Source organism: Mustelus asterias, chromosome 11 (assembly GCF_964213995.1).
Source record: "Mustelus asterias chromosome 11, sMusAst1.hap1.1, whole genome shotgun sequence".
NCBI lineage: Eukaryota > Metazoa > Chordata > Chondrichthyes > Carcharhiniformes > Triakidae > Mustelus > Mustelus asterias.
In genome coordinates this window covers 17,289,041-17,310,117 of record NC_135811.1, presented here as the reverse complement: position 1 = coordinate 17,310,117, position 21,077 = coordinate 17,289,041, and the positions used below count along the sequence as shown (strand labels likewise).

Sequence of the window (21,077 nt, the reverse complement as noted above, 5' to 3'; positions counted from 1 at the left end):
CTCTGTCCAATGTAGTAAAACATCTTTACTCCTATACTTAAATCCCCTCATGATGAAGGCCAACATATTATTTCCCTTCCTAATTGCTTGCTGCAGTTGCATGCTAGTTTTTAGTAATTTGTGAACAAAGACATCCAGGTCCCTTTGGACATCAACACTTCCCAACTTCTCACATTTAAGAAATACTCCAGCAAAGTGAATAACTTCACACTGATTCACATTATATTCCACCTGCCATGGTCTTGCCCTTTCACTTTAGCCTGTCCAAGCCTCCTTGCATCCTTTTCACAACTTACATTTCCTTCCCATCCAGTTTGGTGTCATCAGCAAATTTGGAAATATTACATTTGGTAGCCACATCCAAATTATTTATATAGATTGTGAATAGCTAAATAGCACTGATCCTTGTAGTACCCTACTAGTAACTGCCTGCCATCCCAACAATGACACGTTTATTCCGACTCGGTTTTCTGTCTGTTAACCAGTTCTCAATCCATGCCATTACCCCAATCCCATGTGCTCTGTGTTTACTAACTGCCTGTGTGGACCTTCTCAAAAACCTTCTGAAAATCTATAAACACCACATCCACTAGTTGTTCTTTAGCTATGCCACAGTTAACATCCTCAAAAAACTCCAACAGATTTGTCCAACATGATTACCCTTTCAAACCCATGTTGTCTCTGCCCAATCATATGATTTTCTAGTATCTGGTTATCACATCCTTTATTATATATCCTAACATTTTCCCTACTGACATCAAACAAACAAGTCTGTAGTTCAGTTTTCTCCCTCCCTTCTTAAATAGCAAGATTACACCTGCTACTTTCCAGTCTGAAGGAACCTTTCCAGAATCTACAGAACTTTGAACGATAACCACCAATGCATCTATTATCTCGATAGCCACCTCCTTCAACACTGTGGGATGTAGCTTATCAGGTCTAGGGAATGCCAACATTCAATCCAATTAATATTTCAAGAGCTACCTGTATTAATACTAGTTTCTTTCAGTTCCTCATTTATACAATCCCCTTGGTTCCCTAGTATAATCGGGGAGATTTTCTGTATCTTCCGCCACAAGCACAAAGTAATTATTTAGTTTCTCTGCCATTTCCTTATTCTCCATTATAAATTTTCCTGTCTCTGCCTGTAGTAATGGACCTACATTTGTCCTTGCTGATCTTTTCCTGTTCACCTACCTACAGAAATATTTACAGTCCGCCTTTATGTTCCTTACTAGTCTGCATTTATATTCTTTTTTCCCTTTTCTTTATCAGTTTCACTTGCACTCAAGTTACACTTGAATAACTTAATTCCAAATGTGATGATTTGCTGTGTTGGAAAAGAACAGTCCACCTGTCAAATACCTTACTGGGAGAAGGGGAATACAGCAATTGTAAAATGCATAAACGCAACAACAGAACAGCAAACCAATCTGTTTTACCACCTAAAGTGGTACCACCAATGTAGTCCCTACAACTACATGGAAGAAAACTCACTTTCACTCCTGCCAAAATGATAATGATTGGTCAAAATACAGTTTGAATATTAGTTCTGAGAGCAAAAACTACTTTAATTATGGCAGATCTTTGAGAAATGACTTATCTAAATTTGCAAATATTAAATAGCATAATTGCCAAATTTAGTGTGCAAGCCAGTTAAGTTAAAGTAGGAAACAATGAGAAAAGGGGAGTCTTGGAAATTAGTTGGGGGTAAATATAAAAGCTAGGGCACAAAATGTATTAGAACACCACAAAGATAGTCAAATCCTTTAACAATACTATGAAAAACTGTGAATGGTCAAACCAAAGAATTAGAACAGGCTAGGTTTCAGTCTATTCTCAATAAGTATATGTAAACCTCTAGTTTATTTCTGATATCTGGAAAAGGCACAGTAAATTTTCAAAACTCAATTAATGGTAAATTATCATAAACTTAAAATGTTAAAATACAGTTGTGGACAGCAGCAATTATGTACAAAGGATAACTTCAACAGAATATAAGCATATTATTAAGACAAAACAAACAAAATGATGGAGAACCGGTGGATGCGGTGTTTTTGGATTTCCAAAAGGCGTTTGATAAGGTGCCCCATAAAAGGCTGCTGAAAAAGATTAGGGCACACGGAGTTGGGGGTAGTGTGTTAAAATGGATTGGGGACTGGCTATCCGACAGGAAGCAAAGAGTCGGAATAAATGGGTGTTTTTCCGGTTGGAGGAAGGTAACTAGTGGCGTGCCGCAGGGATCGGTACTCGGGCCGCAACTATTTACCATTTATATAGATGATCTGGAGGAGGGGACGGAGTGTAGGGTAACGATGTTTGCAGACGACACAAAGATAAGTGGAAAAGTGAATCGTGTGGAGGACGGAGAAGATCTGCAGAGAGATTTGGACAGGCTGAGTGAGTGGGCGAGGATATGGCAAATGGAGTATAACGTTGATAAATGCGAGGTTATACACTTTGGAGGAAATAATAACAAATGGGATTACTATCTCAATGGAAACAAATTAAAACATGCTACCGTGCAAAGGGACCTGGGGGTCCTTGTGCATGAGACGCAAAAGCCCAGTCTACAACAGGTGATCAAGAAGGCAAATGGGATGTTGGCCTATATCGCGAGGGGGATAGAATATAAAAGCAGGGATGTCTTGATGCACCTGTACAGGGCATTGGTGAGGCCGCAGCTGGAATACTGTGTGCAGTATTGGTCCCCTTATATGAGGAAGGATATATTGGCATTGGAGGGAGTGCAGAGAAGGTTCACCAGGTTGATACCGGAGATGAGGGGTTTGGATTATGAGGAGAGGCTGAGGAGATTGGGTTTGTACTCGTTGGAGTTTAGAAGGATGAGGGGGGATCTTATGGAGACTTATAAGATAATGCGGGGGCTGGATAGGGTGGAGGTGGAGAGATTCTTTCCACTGAGTAAGGAAGTTAAAACTAGAGGACACAGCCTCAAAATAAAGGGGGGTCGGTTTAAGACAGAGTTGAGGAGGAACTTCTTCTCCCAGAGGGTGGTGAATCTCTGGAATTCTCTGCCCACTGAGGTGGTGGAGGCTACCTCGCTGAATATGTTTAAAGCGCGGATGGATGGATTCCTGATCGGTAAGGGAATTAAGGGTTATGGGGATCAGGCGGGTAAGTGGTATTGATCCACGTCAGATCAGCCATGATCTTATTGAATGGCGGGGCAGGCTCGAGGGGCTAGATGGCCTACTCCTGCTCCTATTTCTTATGTTCTTATGAATCAAAAACTTGGACAATATTTTAGGAAGTGACTTTACATCCAGTTTAAGCCTTAGTTTGCAATATAAAATGTTCAAAGCATTTTTTTGTAGAAGAATCAAACATTAGAATCAGATTGAGCCTCTCCCCCTAGCCTATAAGCTTCACTACCTACCTTCATGTTCAGCTTACTCAACACTTTTGCTCTGGAGAAGATCCCAAAAGGTATTTTATTGATGCGGTTGTGTTCCATGTTGAGAGAGTAGATTGTTGAAAACTGCGAGGGTCCCCCAACTGGATACGACTGGAAGCAATTCCTCGCTAATGTTAAACTGGTCAAATTTGCAAGGCTTGATAGAAGACCCTGCAGGGAAGTAGATGGAATATTTTAATACCGACAAGCCATTTCATGTGTTTTTGAAAATATGTATTTTTTTTAAAAGGAATATATACAATAACTGAAGTACTTATGGCAAAGAGTTCACCATCCTTAATCTGGTGGAAATTTAACTAAATTGTTAAAAAAGAAATCCTTGCAAAGGCAAGCATTTTAACATGGGCACCATCTTCACAGTATTTAAGGACTAAAATAGATATCTTTCCACAAATTTCCATTTAGGCTAACCAACTGTGAGGTTCAAAGTTAGAAACAGTTTACATTATTTCATGAAACTTGTGCATCAGAACATACCCAACAAATACTGTCAAAACGATTGTTCAGCTTTCCGGAGAGAATTGCTCGGTAAGTATCGAGCAACATGTATGAAACTTACAAAATCAGAACTGTGGGAAACAGCCACCTTCGTTTAAGCCCAGCATCAGGCCCAAGGCCACAGAAACCACCTGCAAAGCCAACTCCATTAAAAAAATTCAGTCATGTAATAAATGGGTCTCCTAGTTTTTCTGCAATGCGTGATTAAAATCATGCTCAGCTTTACCAGGCAACTACACTTAATTTTACACAGGGACAATCGGGACTGAAGCAAGTGGCTAATTTAAGAAAAGCGACTGTTAGTTTGATTTTCGTGCTTAAAGGTTTTGACAGAGGACTGTTATTAGATAATGAAACAGTCAGCTCCGAAGTTAAATTTAATGTAGTTTCAAACAGGAACCACAGTGGGTACTTGTTTAACCAAAACATTCGGTACTAGATGAGCATACGTTTCCTCCAATTAAATATTAAGAAGATTGAAATCATTTTGCTTGGTCCCTGTTCCAAACTATGTTCCCCATTAACCTTAATCCATTCCTCGCCATGGAAGTTTCCAACACTAAAATAGTCTGTTTGCAACGTTATCACACACGACCCAGAGATCAGCTTGTGACCTCATCACTAAGACCGAGGGGAAACCCATGCAGACAGTGGGACGATGTGCAAACTCCACACGGCCAACCAAGGATGGAATTGAACCCAGGTCCCTGGAGCTGTGAGACAGCAGTGCTAACCACTCTGATTCATTGCAATCCAACAAGAAATCTGATACTAAATGCAAAAATAAGCACCAATTTTGTTTTAACCTGTGGCTCACTATTGCATAAGGCTGTCTTTTTGTATGATCATCTATTTCTTTTCGGTACATATTTAGTTACTTTTTAACCTCCAAAGCTTTGCTCAATAACAATTAATCATAGAATCCTACAGTGCAGAAGGAGGCCATTCGGCCCACTGACGACAATCCCACCTAGGCTCTATCCCCATAACCCCATGTATTTACCCCAGCTAGTCCCCCTGACACTAAGGGGCAATTTAGCATGGCCAATCCACCTAACCCACACATCTTTGAACTCGCCTCACCCAAGCGAACACTTTTGGTATGTTTCTAAAATGCCATGAATCTGAAGGCATGCCCTTTCAATATCTAATTTAAATAACCCAAGAACTCCCCTTGTTGTGCACAACATGTTGAGAGTGGAATATTTGCTGTTTCTACACCTCCCATTTTTCTTCCCCCCCCCCAATTGTACTAGATTTTCCATCTCTCAGTTACTGGCAGGATATGCACCCAAAATATTGACCCGTCTTCTCTCTACAGATGCTCAGTACCAGGTATGTATTTCCTGTATTTTATCTTTTCATACTGCAACAAGCTCTGGTCAAAGATACCATTCATAAGCTGAACTAGTGAAATATGGTGTATTTCCACACCTCCAGCCTTCTGAGGGAAAGGAAAACATTTAAAATGATTGATCTAACATAATTCCAGATTTCTGGCCATCACTTTCTTCTGCCCTCCTACTGGTGGTGCTAGCTCGGAAATGCATCCAAGTTTAAATATTCTTAAAACTCTGATTTCACTTTTAGAAAAGAGCTCTTCCACCTTTGCTGAAAAAAAAAGTACTACCAAACTCCTCCTCCTAATATTCTTTCACGATACTGAGACATGGTGAGAAGGCTGTCAAGTTGCTCCAATAAAAATATTGGATTTTCATAAAGCTGTAGCAATTTTTATTTATTTCTTCTTACCTCAGGTAATGTTGAGATGTTATTGTTCTCTAGATTGAGTTCATCCAGCTCACTACACTTTGCCAATGATTTGGGTACAGCCGACAGTCTGTTGTACCGCAGCCCCAAGCGACTCAGACTGGACAGATTACCTGCAAGAAGGCATGTTACAAGTTTTAGGTTATACTAGTCCTTTACAATTTGTGTACACAAATGTATAGGTGGGGAACAGTACACCTTACACCAAGTAATACCTTTTAATCTAAAAAAAATGGTTAATGTACAAAGTTCAAATCACAATGTTACAAAAACAACTTGCTGAATTACACTGTAATCAAGTCATTATGAAAATGGTCCACCGTTAAAACTTGTTATAACAATTACAACTTTAAAGCATGCCGGTGGAGAATACAAAGTATGTTTTGTAGGTTCGATACATTATTACTGAAGAATCATAGGATGGTTTCAGCACTGAAGGAGATCATTTAGCTTATCAAACCTGCATTGGCTCCAAGAGCAACTTAACCGGGCCAGCAACCCTGAATTATTTTCCCCCTTCTGATGCTTATTCATTAAAGTAACTATCCAAGACTACCTGAACCTATTGTTACAAGTTTTCAACCAATACATCATCTCCTTTAATTTAACATCCTGGCTTTAAATCTCTTATATCTCAATGAGCGATTGCGTATAATGAACTATTCTTCATGAGTGACTTAGGGATGTTTGGCTCCACCAACTCATCTAAAGTCTAGCAAATATAAATCAAATTCACCAGTTACTCGATGAAATGAACACAGCATTATTTTTCATTGTGTTACAATTTTCAATTAATTCAATGTATTTTGTGGCTCTTTCCTTCAATAACTCCAATAATTTTTGACCAGAGAAAGCCCCTTTATGTAAAAGGCCACGACTGTCCACCTGACAATTTATCCCTCTTGAAACTAGCCTACATTTCCTAACTCATCACATCAAGGGCACAACTCTTCAGCAAATGCCACTGAAGCCCTTACCCTGTGTAGTTGTGCACTGGATCACACAACATGACCCGACTTTCACAAATGCAAGCTTTAAAGAATGTAAAACCACTGAAACTCATCTACAATTAACCAAAAGAGCTTTGTACAATGTGAAAATGTTTTGATCCTGTAAGATTTACATGAGCATTAAGAAACAATCAATATTCATTTTAAAATATATATATTAATTAGAGCATGTTTAGGCCATAATCAATGCACTGCTGGAGACAACAAGAAATTTAACTTTAGCTAGGAAAAACAAAGGAAGTATTAAAGCCACAATTGTCTGCTAAATTTTCTTTCAAGTTTCCCCTGTCCTCATTCAAATTCCACAACAAACTTTCCAGCAGAAACTAACAGGTAGATAAATGATGATTTGCAAAAGCTCGCCACTTAATTTGGTTAAATTGCCAACCATGACGACAAGTGCCAAACGAAAAAAGAAGAAATTTATTTTAATATTGTCTCTTTGGAACATCCCAAGTGCTTCGAAGTGCAGCCACTGCTGTATTGTAAGAAGCGTAGCAGCCAATTTACACACAGCAAGCTTCCACAAACAGCAGAGATATATTGGCCAGAAAAATATCTGCCAGGGCTCCAGAGACTATTTTCCTGCTCTGGGATCTTTTATGTCACCCGAGGAGACAGGCAGGGCCTCAGCACCTCTGACAGTGCAGCACTGGAGAGTCAGCCAGGATTTCTTTTGCTCAAGTCCTGAAATATGGTTGAACCCACAATCTTCTGACTCAGTTGAGGGCTACCAACTTCCATGAAAATATTTACTGTAGCTCTAGGAATTAAAAGAATGCTAAACTATTGTCATTATAATGCAATTTCTAGATACATGCACAAGACTGTGTAAAAAGACGACTTAATATGGTGCAGTTCAAAACACAGGAAATGCTGTTTGTGGATTTATCAACCAAAAATTGATTTTAGATATCCGAGTACACTTGACCGTTTCCTGTTTATGTGATATTTAAAACAGGTTAAAAACATCTTCAAATGTTAAATACAAGCCTAAATGAGCTAGAATGTCAGCGAACAAGATGACCGAAAGGGATAACGTTTGTGGAAAATGGAGAACACGGCAGAGGTTTTCAATATTTCAACAGAAAAATTGTGAAGATCAATCAATCTATAAGCTTGCATCACTTGTGGCTCAGTTAGTAGCAGTCTTGACTGACTGAGTCAGACAATTGTAGGTTCAAGTTCCACTCCAAAGGATTGAGCACCAAATCTAAACCTAAATCTAAAGCAGTACTGTGGATATATTGCACACGAACAGTTAAACTGAGACTCCGTCTGCCTTCTCAACAAATATAAAAATCGCACAGAAGTGTGGAGGAGCTGACATTTCAGTTCTTCACCTTGCTCCCATTCTGCCCTATCCTTGGCCTGTTGCACTGTTCCAATGAACTTCAATGTAAACTTGACTAACAGCACTGCACCTTTCAGCTTGGTATCCTACAGCCTCGTGGACACAACATTTAGTGCAACAATTTTAGATCATAACCTCTGCCTTTGTTTTGTATGTTCACCCCCCCCCGCCCCCCACTCCCATGGCTTTCCCATCCACTCGGTTCTTCGCAATGGGGCAGCATGGATCGGCCATGCTAAACTGGCCCTGTGTCCCAAGATGTTTACGTTAGGGAAATTAGTGGGGTTACAGGGATAGGGCCTGGGTAAGGTGCTCTGTTGGAGAGTCATTGCAGATTCGATGGGCCAAATGGCTTCCTTTTGCAATGTAGGGGTTCTACGAGAATGGTGCTGTCCAGCCATTCATCTTACCTGGACATATCTTTTGTTCCTTTACATTACCTGTTACCATTCCCTTTGGCTTTGTCAGCATGAAAATTTCTGCTATTTAATCTCTCCTGCCTCCCACTCTGGCACCAACCTTCTCTCTTTTGTTCGTCTTCCTGACCCCCCCACCTCCCCCCAGTCATGTGTTCAAAACTATTACATTTCCATCTTTCCTCAGTTCTGATGAAGGGTCATCGGCCTGAAACATTAAATTTCTCTCCCCAGATGTTGCCTGATCCGCTGAGTATTTCCCAACATTTTCTGCCTTTATTTCAGATTTACAGTAGCGGCAGCATTTTACTTTTGTAATGAGACTCTGCCTTGGGTACTGACCAAGTTGTGCTAGATAAGCATTTGCAAATCAAATGGTATAATTGATTATATCTTTTAATCTTGGTTCTACAGCTCTGACAAGGGAATTTTTGGTTTGAGATTGTATAATTTGACATCAGTTTTGAATTAACTTTTGAACCCCGCAAACCAACACAGGAATTGCACTTATACAGCATCACGCCATTGAAAGTCAGGGGTCAGAGTTACTACATATGAGTACGCCTCATCCGTCTTATGCAAGCCAACCTACATTCATTGGTCGGATGGCATTGATCACACTGCCTAATTGGAATGAGAACACACTGCTTTGGGAAATCACGTGATCAGCAACAGCCTGTTTGACAACAAAAATGGTAATTGGTAATCCTGACATGTTATCAGGCATTGCAAGCACGAGGGTGCTGGATCCAGTTCAGACAAAACTGGTCTGCTAATACTGCCTTCTTGTCATGGCCACAGTAAAAATGTTTCAAGAAAGCCCACACTGCATTGTAGTGTCAGGGATAAGAACAAAATATAGAATACAAGAATACAGAGAACAATGCAGATAAAAGATTTTAAACAAATTCAATTTTACTTAAATCGCAAAAGCCAATGGAGCAGAGGATAAGCTGTACTAATAATGATTTGATTTTTCAAATTGCATGTTCTTACCATACCATGAATATTGTCTTAAGATATTACATACAAGTTCTTATTCCAGCACAATCTTTTAAAAGTCCAGGAAAGCTCAAACCAAAAACCACATTAGTTTTGACCCAAGAACTTTAGTAGCCTAGATAGTATGGATTGATTTTACTATCTTGGGTGTTTGCATGCCTCAAGCATATACAACAGCAGAGTTGAAATTTCTTGCTTTCTGACTGGCCCAGAACACAAAGCATCTAAATTCATTAAGTGGTGTGCAGAGTCCCCATTAAGCAAAAAGTCACTGCCCGCAATTCAGACCACATTTCTTGAACAAATTAAAGTTCCTGAATTCCTACATTTTTACTGTTGTGTGACAAATTCTTGATCAGTGACATCTGTAGAGCCACTGACTGCAGTTTAACAGTTCTAGATCTGCAAACAACTCAGATGTTGGTTCAACCCAGATTCATGTCTTATTTCAAAAACAGTGATTCTATGGTATTCCAGTCCTGGGAGCTCCTAACTCCCCTGATGGAAGTTAAGGAAGTGGAGTCAATAAGCCTTAGTTACTTAAGACGCAAGATTCATGTCCTCCTTGTAGATAGAGATGCCTTTCTCCTTCCCCCACCCCACACTCCCCAACCTCCAAACATTTATATTCATCAGGTTGAGAAATTATACCATTTGCAAAATAGAACATTTCTCCATATCAGGTAAGGCCACACACAGTACAGACAGCTAGTTCAGAGCAAACAAACATCACAACACTCAGACTATTCCTGATATCATCACTGGCTAATAATTGAAATGCCATAACACGGCCCTGGAACTCGCTAACTTCACCAACTATGTGGAGTTTGCACGTTCTCCCCATGTCTGCGTGGGTTTCCTCCGGGTGCTCCGGTTTCCTCCCACATTCTGAAAGACATGCTGGTTAGGAGCATTGACCCGAACAGGCGCAGGACTGTGGCAACTAGGGGAATTTCACAGTAACTTCATGCAGTGTTAATGTAAGCCTTGTTTGCGATTAATAAATAAACTTTTTAATACCAAATTAGAAGCAGCTTGGTACTGTGGCCTAATATCCACTTGATACTGAAGAAGAGGTGACTAAATCACATTTCAGGTGCCTAAAGTCAAATTAACAGCATTCCACCAAACTGCACACTTTTCAAAAAGGTTCTAAAGGTGTAATTGAAGTGTGCAGATGCAATTATTCAATACCCTTTTAAGATTTCTAATCTTGCACTTTATTAGGTTATATTTTAGGCTACTCTGACATTTCAACTGGTAAACTATGAAACAGAAGCATCTACACTGGAACACTTCCCTTTAAGTAAACTTTCATACACACAATGTCATACTCTGATCTCACCTACACCATTTCAGACAACTTCAATGAACCACAATTATATACAGTTTACATTTTAACTTGGGGGATTTTAGGATCCAGCACAAGATATTTCGTTGTCTAAATAATGACAAATGCACAGGCACCAAGTTAGCATTAAGTGCTGTTAACTTTCTGGAACACAATCTGTAGGGGATAAAATACGTACATTTCCACAAATGAGGGGAGAATGTGGATGTCCTCACACACCAGTCGCTGAAGGTAAGCATGCACACGCAGCAGACAAAGGGTATGTTGGCCTTCATAGTGAGAGGATTCGAGTACAGGAACAGGGATGCCTTGATGCAATTATACAGGGCCTTGGTAAAGCCACACTGGAATATTGTGTGCAGCTTTGGTCTCCTTATCTGAGGAAGGATGTTATTGCTATAGAGAGAGTGCAGCAAAGGTTTACTCAGGCTGATTCCTGGGATGGCGGGACTGGCGAATGAGGAGAGATCGAGTGAGTTAGGATAATATTCACTCCGGTTCAGAAGAATGAGGGGGGATCTCATAGAAACCTACAAAATTCTAACAGAACTAGATAGGGCAAATACAGGAAGGATGTTCGCGATGGTGGGGGTGTCCACAATCAAGGGTCATAGTCCAAGAATAAGGAGTAAACCGTTTAGGACTGAGACAAAGAGAAATTTCTTCACCCAGGGAATGGCAAGCCTATGAAATTCACTACCACAGTAAGCAGTTGAAGCCAAAACATTGCATGTTTTCAAGGAGTTGGTTATAGCTCTTGGCGCAAAAGGGACCAGGCTGTTGAGTGAGATGATCAGCCATGATCATATCGAACAGCAAAGCAGGCTCAACGGACTGAATGGCCTATTCATGCTCCCATTTCCTATGTTTTTCATTACTAGCAGCCAGTTATCCTCAAAAGCCCTTATGCAAAGCAGTGAAAATCAAGCCCTGTTAAATGAAACCAAGGCTTAAGAATACAAACCTAACATTAATCTTCTTTTGAAAGTCATACGACCTTAACTTCAACAACCTATTCATCTCAGCTTAAAAATAAACAGCAAGCAGTTAGGTATTCTGCAATCTGCAGACAGAGTAAATGTTTTAAGCCCCAAGTACAGAAAAGGATCCAAAATCAACAAAGCAAAAATAATAATTTTGAAGTCTGAAATATTTAATACCATAGTGTGGAATTCCAGTGACAGACAGAAATCCAAACAGCTGATGTGATTCAATCCTTTTGTTGAAAATCTGCCCACTGTACATTAATGGGTAAAATATGCTTCACTTAAAACAGTAACTTTGATGCAACCTGGGGAAAAGCTAGCAACTGGATTTTTTTTAAATGTACGATCAAATGATTAGTGAATTAAGCTTTATATGGAAGGCATTGAGATTTTGCAATAACAAACAGCTTACTGTGTATCAATTTCACTGCCAATTATTAAACAATGGACATCAGTATAGTCAAAATCATCCAGCTACACATTATTACAGATGAAAAAAGCCGCAAAATAATGAAAGCACCAGCAAGCAAGTCCAATCATATTGTGCACAAAATCCTAGGATAAGAATGTTAGTAATGCTGAGACTCCTTAATACAAGCTTGGATTGTTACATGAAAACATGCAGACCCCACTCATTCCCATTTAAGGGCATTCCTGAAAGTATTTTACAAAGCTCCCACCCCTAGCACATCAGATCAAAGCTCTGCAGTTCTGCTGCATCCATTCATGAAAGGTAATGGACAATTAAACAAACATCTGAATGAAGGAGGCTTCATGAACATTCTCAACGATGGCGGAGCACCACCCAAGTGCATCTACACCTCCTCCTGAGGTCCCCATCGCAGACTTCAACTAATTCATGTACACGAAAAACACACTGGACGTAGCAAAGCTTCTTCCTCAGATAATGAAGAAGTCTATGCGTGCATGCATCAAGGCCTGGACAGCATGCAGGCTTGGATTGGGTAAATTTTGTCACACAAGAGCTGGTCAAAGGCTGGGTATTCTGCAACAAATGATTCATCTTCTGGTTCCCCAAGGCTTTTCCCCAAAGGCATAATTCAGGAGTGTGATGCAATACTCTTCACTCACCTATAAGTGTGCAATGCCAACAATAACACAAGAAACTCAAAAGCATCCAGAACAAAACAATCTGCTTGATTGTCATCCTATCCACCCATTAATTAATTTCCTCTACCACTCTGCACCATGTTGGCAGAGAGCTCCACTTACAAATGTACATACAAATTGTTCAGATAAAGTTTAAAAGTCTATTTATTAGACACAAGTAAGGCTTACATTAACACTGCAGTGAAGTTACTGTGAAATTCCCCGAGGCGCCTGTTCGGGTCAATGCACCTAACCAGCACGTCTATCAGAATAAGCCAGATAAGCCAGGTAGCTACAAACCAGTGAGTCTCACATCAATGGTAGGAAAACGAATGAAGAAAATTCTGAAGGAGAACATCTATCTCCACTTCGAGAGGCAAGGCTTAATCAGGGATAGTCAGCATGGCTTCATCAGAGGGAGGTCATGCCTAACAAATCTGATTGAATTTTTTGAGGAGGTGACCAAGTAGTGTGGAAGAGGGTAGTATATATGGACTTCAGTAAAGCCTTTGATAAGGTCCCACATGGGAGACTTGTAACTAAGGCAAATGCATATGGGATACAGGGTAATTTGATAAAGTGGATTCAAAATTTGCTCCGTAAGAGGCAGAGGGTGATGATAGAAGGCTGCTTTAGTGACTTGAAGCCAGTGTCATACCACAGGGATCCCTATTATTCGGCATTTATATAAATGACATATGTGGGGTAGTATTAGTAAGTTTGTGGATGATACAAACTTTGGCCGGGTGGTTAACAGTGAGGTGGAGTGTCTTGGGCTACAAGAAGATATAGACAGATGGTCAAATGGGCAGATAAGTGGCTCATGGAATTTAACCATGAAAATTTTGGAAGGGCTAATTTGATAAGTATCCAATTAACAGCATAACACTAGGAAGCTCTGTGGAAGAGACTTTGGTGTGTTTGTCCATAGATCTCTGAAGACGGAAGGTCATTATAGTAGGGTGGTGTAAAAGGCATACCACTTGGCTTTATCAATCGAGGAATAGATTACAAAAGCAGAGAAGTCATGTTGGAGTTGTATAGAACTTTGGTGAGGCCATAGCCAGAGTACTGTGTGCAGTTCCAGTTGCCACATGAGGAGGGTGTGATTGCACTGGAGGGGATGCAGAGGAGATTCACCAGGATGCTGCCTGGGATGGAATATTTAAGTGATGGAGGTTGGGTAGGCTTGGGTGAGCAGAGAAGACTGAGGGACGACCTGTTTGAGGTGTACAAGATCATGAGGGGCTTGTACAGAGTGGATAAGCAGCAGCTGTTCTCCTTAGTTGAAGGGTCAGTCTCAAGGAGACATTGGTTCAGGGTGAAGGGTAGGAGATTTAGGGAGGATGGGAGGAAACATTTTTAGCCAGAGGGTGGCAATGGTCTGGAATGTGTTGCCTGGGAGGGTGGTAGAGGCGAGTTGCCTCAAATCCTTTAAAAAGTACCTGGAAGAGCACTTGGCACATCATAACATTCAGGGCTATGGGCCAAATGCTGGTAAATGGATTAGACGCGAGTTCAGATGTTTCTCGTGTGTCAGTGCAGACTCAATGGACTGAAGGGTCTCTTCTACACTATGATTTTATATTGCAACAACCCAATGACTTTTCTCCGATAGCATCTCAAAAACAGAGACACCTCTACCACCTAGAAGGATAAGTGCGACAGGAGCATGGGCAAATCTCCACCGAAAATCTCCTCTCCAAGTCACACACCAGCCTGACTTTGAACTATATCTTTAATTTTGCTGGAGAGAGACATTTTGCAAAAACTTTGTCACAGCAGAACAAAGTTATGAATGGCAAATTTCAAATGATCACAAGAATTTATACTGCAGGAGAAAGGGGTGCTGATTGTTGGCAAGTTGACTCCAACTGGCGCGATATTGTTCACCCATCGCTCAGTTAAATTCCAGATTTCTTGCCAAACAGCACTGTGGCAGTACCTTAACCACAGATTGCAGTAATTCAAGGAAGAAGCTCACCACCATCTTCTTAAAGGCATTTAGTAATAGGCAATAAATGCTGGCCTTATCAGCGACGTCCACACACCATGATTGAATAAAAGAAAAATGTGTTTGACATTATGTTGCGAAGCTGGTTTCGAAATGAAAGACAAACGCAACTTGCAGCAGCAACGTCCAAAAATTAACCCACCACACACTGTTTCATCATTTAGATTACTTAATGAGTAGGCACATCCATCCATTGTAACATTTATACTGGTGCAAAACGATTATTTGTATTTGTGTTTTATGTCAAGCCTCAGATTGCATTCCTCAACTTATATTTACGCTATAAGCAGGAACAATTTTTCCAAAGCAATGGGAATACACAATTTGAACCGAATGCTTTTTTTGGCATTACCTCCTGCGAGGTTGACTGAGCAAAAATTCAGTTCACGGTGTTTTACTCAGAGTTGGAAAATCATTGATCTGAACAGGAGTTAACAATGGGATAGAATTTGCAAGATCAGGCAGGTAGATATGCATATTGTACAGTCTATTTTGAAAGAATATAAGCAGATTACACAAGTAAAAAATAATCAAATGATGAAAGGCCAAGTAGGAAAACAGCTGAGTCTTATAGGTTGCTTTAACTGGAGTTTGGGACTGAAGCATAGTCAGCTTGAAACTATGAATATGCATGCAAAACCTACATGATGAGAGTTTCAGAAAACTATGAACAGGAAGGACAAGCAAAAGTGTAAGAAGTGTCTCAGATTCAAAGTTGTAGAGCTCAAGAATTAAGGGGAGAAAGTTCACATTAAAAGGCAGAGGAAAGGTATACACTACAAGAGTAAGTCACTCCTCTACTCAAGGGAAATAGGGAGGAAGACGTAAGCTGAATTGAGATGTTTTACACTAATATGGTAGAGCTAAAGCAAGTGTATAAATAGATGGGGGAGGTGATGGCCTAATGGTATTATCACTCGACTATTAATCCAGAAACTCAGCTAATGTTCTGGGGACCTGGGTTCGAATACTACCACGGCAGGATGATGGAATTTGGATTCAATAAAAAATTTCTGGAATTAAGAATTGACCGATGACCATGAAACCATTGTCGATTGTTGGAAAAACCCATCTGGTTCACTAATGTTCTTTAGAACATAGAACATAGAAAGCCACAGCACAAACAGGCCCTTCAGCCCACAAGTTGCGCCGATCACATCCCCACCTCTAGGCCTATCTATAGCCCTCAATCCCATTAAATCCCATGTACTCATCCAGAAGTCTCTTAAAAGACCCCAACGAGTTTGCCTCCACCACCACCGACGTCAGCCGATTCCACTCACCCACCACCCTCTGAGTGAAAAACTTACCCCTGACATCTCCTCTGTACCTACCCCCCAGCACCTTAAACCTGTGTCCTCTCGTAGCAACCATTTCAGCCCTTGGAAATAGCCTCTGAGAGTCTACCCTATCCAGACCTCTCAACATCTTGTAAACCTCTATCAGGTCACCTCTCATCCTTCGTCTCTCCAGGGAGAAGAGACCAAGCTCCCTCAACCTATCCTCATAAGGCATGCCCCCCAATCCAGGCAACATCCTTGTAAATCTCCTCTGCACCCTTTCAATGGCTTCAACATCTTTCCTGTAATGAGGTGACCAGAACTGCGCGCAGTACTCCAAGTGGGGTCTAACCAGGGTCCTATAAAGCTGCAGCATTATCTCCCGACTCCTAAACTCAATCCCTCGATTAATGAAGGCCAGTACGCCGTACGCCTTCTTGACCGCATCCTCCACCTGCGAGGCCGATTTAAGAGTCCTATGGACCCGGACCCCAAGGTCCTTCTGATCCTCTACACTGCTAAGAATGGTACCCTTCATATTATACTGCTGCTTCATCCCATTGGATCTGCCAAAATGGATCACCACACACTTATCCGGGTTGAAGTCCATCTGCCACTTCTCCGCCCAGTCTTGCATTCTATCTATGTCTCGCTGCAACTTCTGACATCCCTCCAAACTATCCACAACACCACCTACCTTGGTGTCGTCAGCAAACTTACCAACCCATCCCTCCACTTCCTCATCCAGGTCATTTATGAAAATGACAAACAGCAAGGGTCCCAGAACAGATCCCTGGGGCACTCCACTGGTCACTGACCTCCATGCAGAGAAAGACCCCTCCACAGCCACTCTCTGCCTTCTGCAGGCAAGCCAGTTCTGGATCCACAAGGCAACAGCCCCTTGGATCCCATGCCCTCTCACTTTCTCAAGAAGTCTTGCATGGGGGACCTTATCGAACGCCTTGCTGAAGTCCATATAGACCACATCCACCGCTCTTCCTTCGTCAATGTGTTTGGTCACATTTTCAAAGAACTCAACCAGGCTCGTAAGGCACGACCTGCCCTTGACAAAGCCGTGCTGACTACTTTTGATCATACTAAACTTCTCTGGATGATCATAAATCCTGTCTCTCAGGATCCTCTCCATCAACTTACCAACCACTGAGGTTAGACTCACCGGTCGGTAATTTCCCGGGCTGTCCCTGTTCCCTTTCTTGAATATAGGGACCACATCTGCAATCCTCCAATCCTCCGGAACCTCTCCCGTCTCCATCGACGATGCAAAGATCATCGCCAAAGGCTCCACAATCTCCTCCCTCGCCTCCCACAGTAACCTGGGGTACATCCCATCCGGTCCCGGCGACTTACCAACCTTGATGCCATTCAATAGTTCCAACACATCCTCTTTCTTTATGTCCACATGCTCGATCCTTTCTGTCCACCGCAAACCAGCAGTACAACCACCCAGATCCCTTTCCACCGTGAATACCGAGGTAAAGTATTCATTAAGCAGCTCCGCCATTTCTAACGGTTCCGCACAAACTTTTCCCCCTTCACCTTTTAAGGGTCCTATGCCTTCACATCTCATCCTTTTACTCTTGACATGTTTGTAGAAAGCCTTGGGATTCTCCTTAATCTTACCCGCCAAGGCCTTCTCATGACCCCTTCTCGCTCTCCTAATTTCCTTCTTAAGCTCCTTCCTACATCCCGTATACTCCTCTAAATCCTTAACACCTCCTAGCTCTCTGAACCTTCTGTACGCCTCTCTTTTCTTATTCACCAGGTTCATCACAACCTTCGTGCACCACGGTTCCCGTACCCTACCAACACCCCCCTGTCTCATCGGAACGTTATCATGCAGAGCTCCAGACAAACATTCCTTGAAAATCCTCCACTTTCCTTCGGTACTTTTCCCCAAGAATGCCTCCTTCCAACTTACCCGTCTAATTTCCTCCCTGATGACACTGTATTTCCCTTTACTCCAGAGAAACACTTTCCTAGCCTGCCTGATCCTATCTCTTTCCAATGCTATCGTGAAGGAGATAGAATTATGATCGCTATCCCCAAGATGCTCACCCACCGAGAGATCCTCCACCTGTCCAGGTTCATTAGCCAGCACCAGATCAAGTACAGCCTCTCCTCTAGTAGGCTTATCCACATACTGTCAGGAAACTCTCCTGGACACACCTAACAAACTCCTCTCCATCCAAACCCCTAGCCCTAGGGATATTCCAATCTATGTTTGGGAAATTAAAATCTCCCATCACGACAACTCTGTTATTCCTACATCTCTCCAGGATCTGTTTCCCCATCTGCTCCTCAACATCTCTGTTACTATTGGGCGGCCTATAGAAAACACCCAGCAACGTTACCGACCCCTTCCTGTTCCTAACCTCCACCCACAGAGACTCCGTCGTCAATCCCTCCACGGCGTCCACCTTCTCTACAGCCGTGACACTATCCCTGATCAACAGTGCCACTCCCCCCCCTCTCTTGCCTCCCTCCCTGTCCTTCCTGAAACATCTAAAACCCGGCACCTGAAGCACCCAGTCCTGTCCCTGAGACATCCAAGTCTCCGTAATGGCCACCACATCACAATTCGAAGCAGCAATCCACGCTCTAAGCTCATCCACTTTATTCACTACACTCCTGGCATTAAAATAGACACATCTCAGACCTTCAGCCTGAGCACTTCCCTTCTCCATCACTCGTCTAACCTCCCTCTTACCCTGTTTACATTCCTTATCTATTTGCGAGCTAACCTCCTCGCTCTCAGTCCCCTCATTTTGATTCCCTCCCCCCAACCTTTCTAGTTTAAAGTCTCTCCAGTAGCCTTAGCCAACCTTCCCGCCAGGATATTGGTCCCCCTGGGATTCAAGTGCCACCCGTCTTTTTTAAACAGGTCACACCTGCCCCTAAAGAGGTCCCAATGATCCAAGTACCCAAATCCTTGTCCCTTGCTCCGGTCCCTCAGCCACGCATTCATTCTCCACCGATTCCTGTTCTCACTCTCCCGCGGCACAGGCAGCAATCCCGAGATTACTACCTTTGCATTCCTCTTTCTCAGCTGTCTACCTAACTCCCTATATTCTCTTTTCATGACCCCTTCCCTTTAGGGGAGGAAATCTGCCTAGTGTGGCTTACATGTGACTCCAAAGCCACAGCAATGTGGTTTACTCTCAACTGCCCTCTGAAGGGCAACTAGGATGGGCAATAAAGCCAGCAACACCCATGTCCCATGAATGAATAAAAAAGGTAGAAAAGGAAATCTTTTAGGAACATGGGTAATAAGAATAAGGTCCAATTGCCAAATAAATACATTAAAATGAATTAAAGCTGGAATTTATATAATTTTCATGTCTCCACACTGGAGAAATGTAAATATGGCTTATTTCAAAATCTATTAAGATAAATGCATGTTTTTATAGTTACATTTACAGGACAGCTGGATTGAGAGGTGTTTACTTTCAGACAGGGCGACTGAACCCAAAATTCCCAGACACAATGCAAGATAATTTGACATTTCAGCGACCATTCACACCCATTGCCTCTGCAGCAACACCACTCATTTAAACATCACACCAGTCATTGCTAAATTACATTTGTGGACTCTGCTATCGGCGACGGGTAGAGAAAGAGGTGGTTAGTCAGTCTCATTAAAATCTGACACCAGTCAAGCTTTGGAAAAGAACAGACAAGTTCATTCAGGCAAGTAAATGCTGTGGGAAGATCGATAAAACAAAAGACTACATGCTGTGTTGTAGGACAGAATACACAGAAAATTCTGCTTAAATTGCGTAAGACAACCACTGAAGAGAAATTATATTATGCATTCTTTATTTTGTATCAAAATACTACAACTAGTTGAATTTGCATTGTGCTTTTACCATAGAAAAACACCCCCCAAAACACTTCACAGAAGGGGGAATCAAAAATGGATGCAGGCCAAAAAGAACATGTCAGTATCAAAAGTTTGGGCACGGTGGAGGATTTTAAGCAGTCTTAAAAAGGAGGGGAAAATGGAGAAGTGATGTCAGTGTGGGACCAAGAGCAAGACAAATAAATTGTGCAATTGAACCAAGTGGATCCTGCCTGATAGCGTTCCGATACAAGGTCACTGACCCGAAATGTTAACGCATTCTCTCTCCACAGGTGCTGCTGAACCTGCTGAGTATTTGCAGCATTTTCTGTTTTTATTTCAGACTTCTAACATCCACAATACTTTGCTATTGTTCCATACCTAGTGCTTTATATATTTCACCTCTTGATGGAATAAAATAGCCTATGATTGCAGTGAAACCTCACCTTATCTAATGTTAGCTAGAGAGAGATAAAAAATCCGGCAAAAATCATCGGGAGTTTCATTGTTATAATAGACCACATAAGTTTAAAGTTCATTTATTAGTGTCATAAGTAGGTGAATAACATTGCAATGATGTTACTGTGAAAATCCCCGAGTCACCACCTCCGGTGCCTGTTCCAGTACACTGAGGGAGAATTTAGTATAGCCAATGCACCTAACCAGCACGTCTTTCAGACCGTGGAGGGGAAACCGGAGCGCCTGGAGGAAACCCACGCAGACATGGGGAGAGCATGCAGACTCCACAGCCGGGAATCGAACCCAGGTCCCTGACGCTGTGAGGCTACGGTGCTAACCAAGTGATTTTAGGACAATGGGAATCAATTATACACGGCCTATACAGACAGCTTACCAGTATAACTGACGCCATCAAATACAATATACTTACAGTTGACTCAAATTCTTAGAACATAAATAGCTTAAAACGTGAAGTTATAATATTCTAATGCTTATATTCTTAACATTTTGATGTTTTACTTTTCTCACT

At 41.7% G+C, this 21,077-nt stretch overlaps 1 protein-coding gene across 3 annotated transcripts in view; it reads right to left on the bottom strand.

The window, feature by feature from the left end:
* The window catches only part of shoc2 (SHOC2 leucine rich repeat scaffold protein), a 113,827-nt gene that overhangs the window by 25,529 nt on the left and 67,221 nt on the right, over positions 1 to 21,077 (bottom strand). For all 3 annotated transcript variants that reach the window (XM_078223206.1, XM_078223207.1, XM_078223208.1), the window contains 2 exons: positions 5,690 to 5,820; positions 3,401 to 3,589 (listed from right to left, as the gene is read on the bottom strand). In XM_078223206.1, coding sequence (XP_078079332.1) covers positions 3,401 to 3,589; positions 5,690 to 5,820 — 320 coding nt within the window. The remainder of the gene's footprint in view (positions 1 to 3,400; positions 3,590 to 5,689; positions 5,821 to 21,077) is intronic.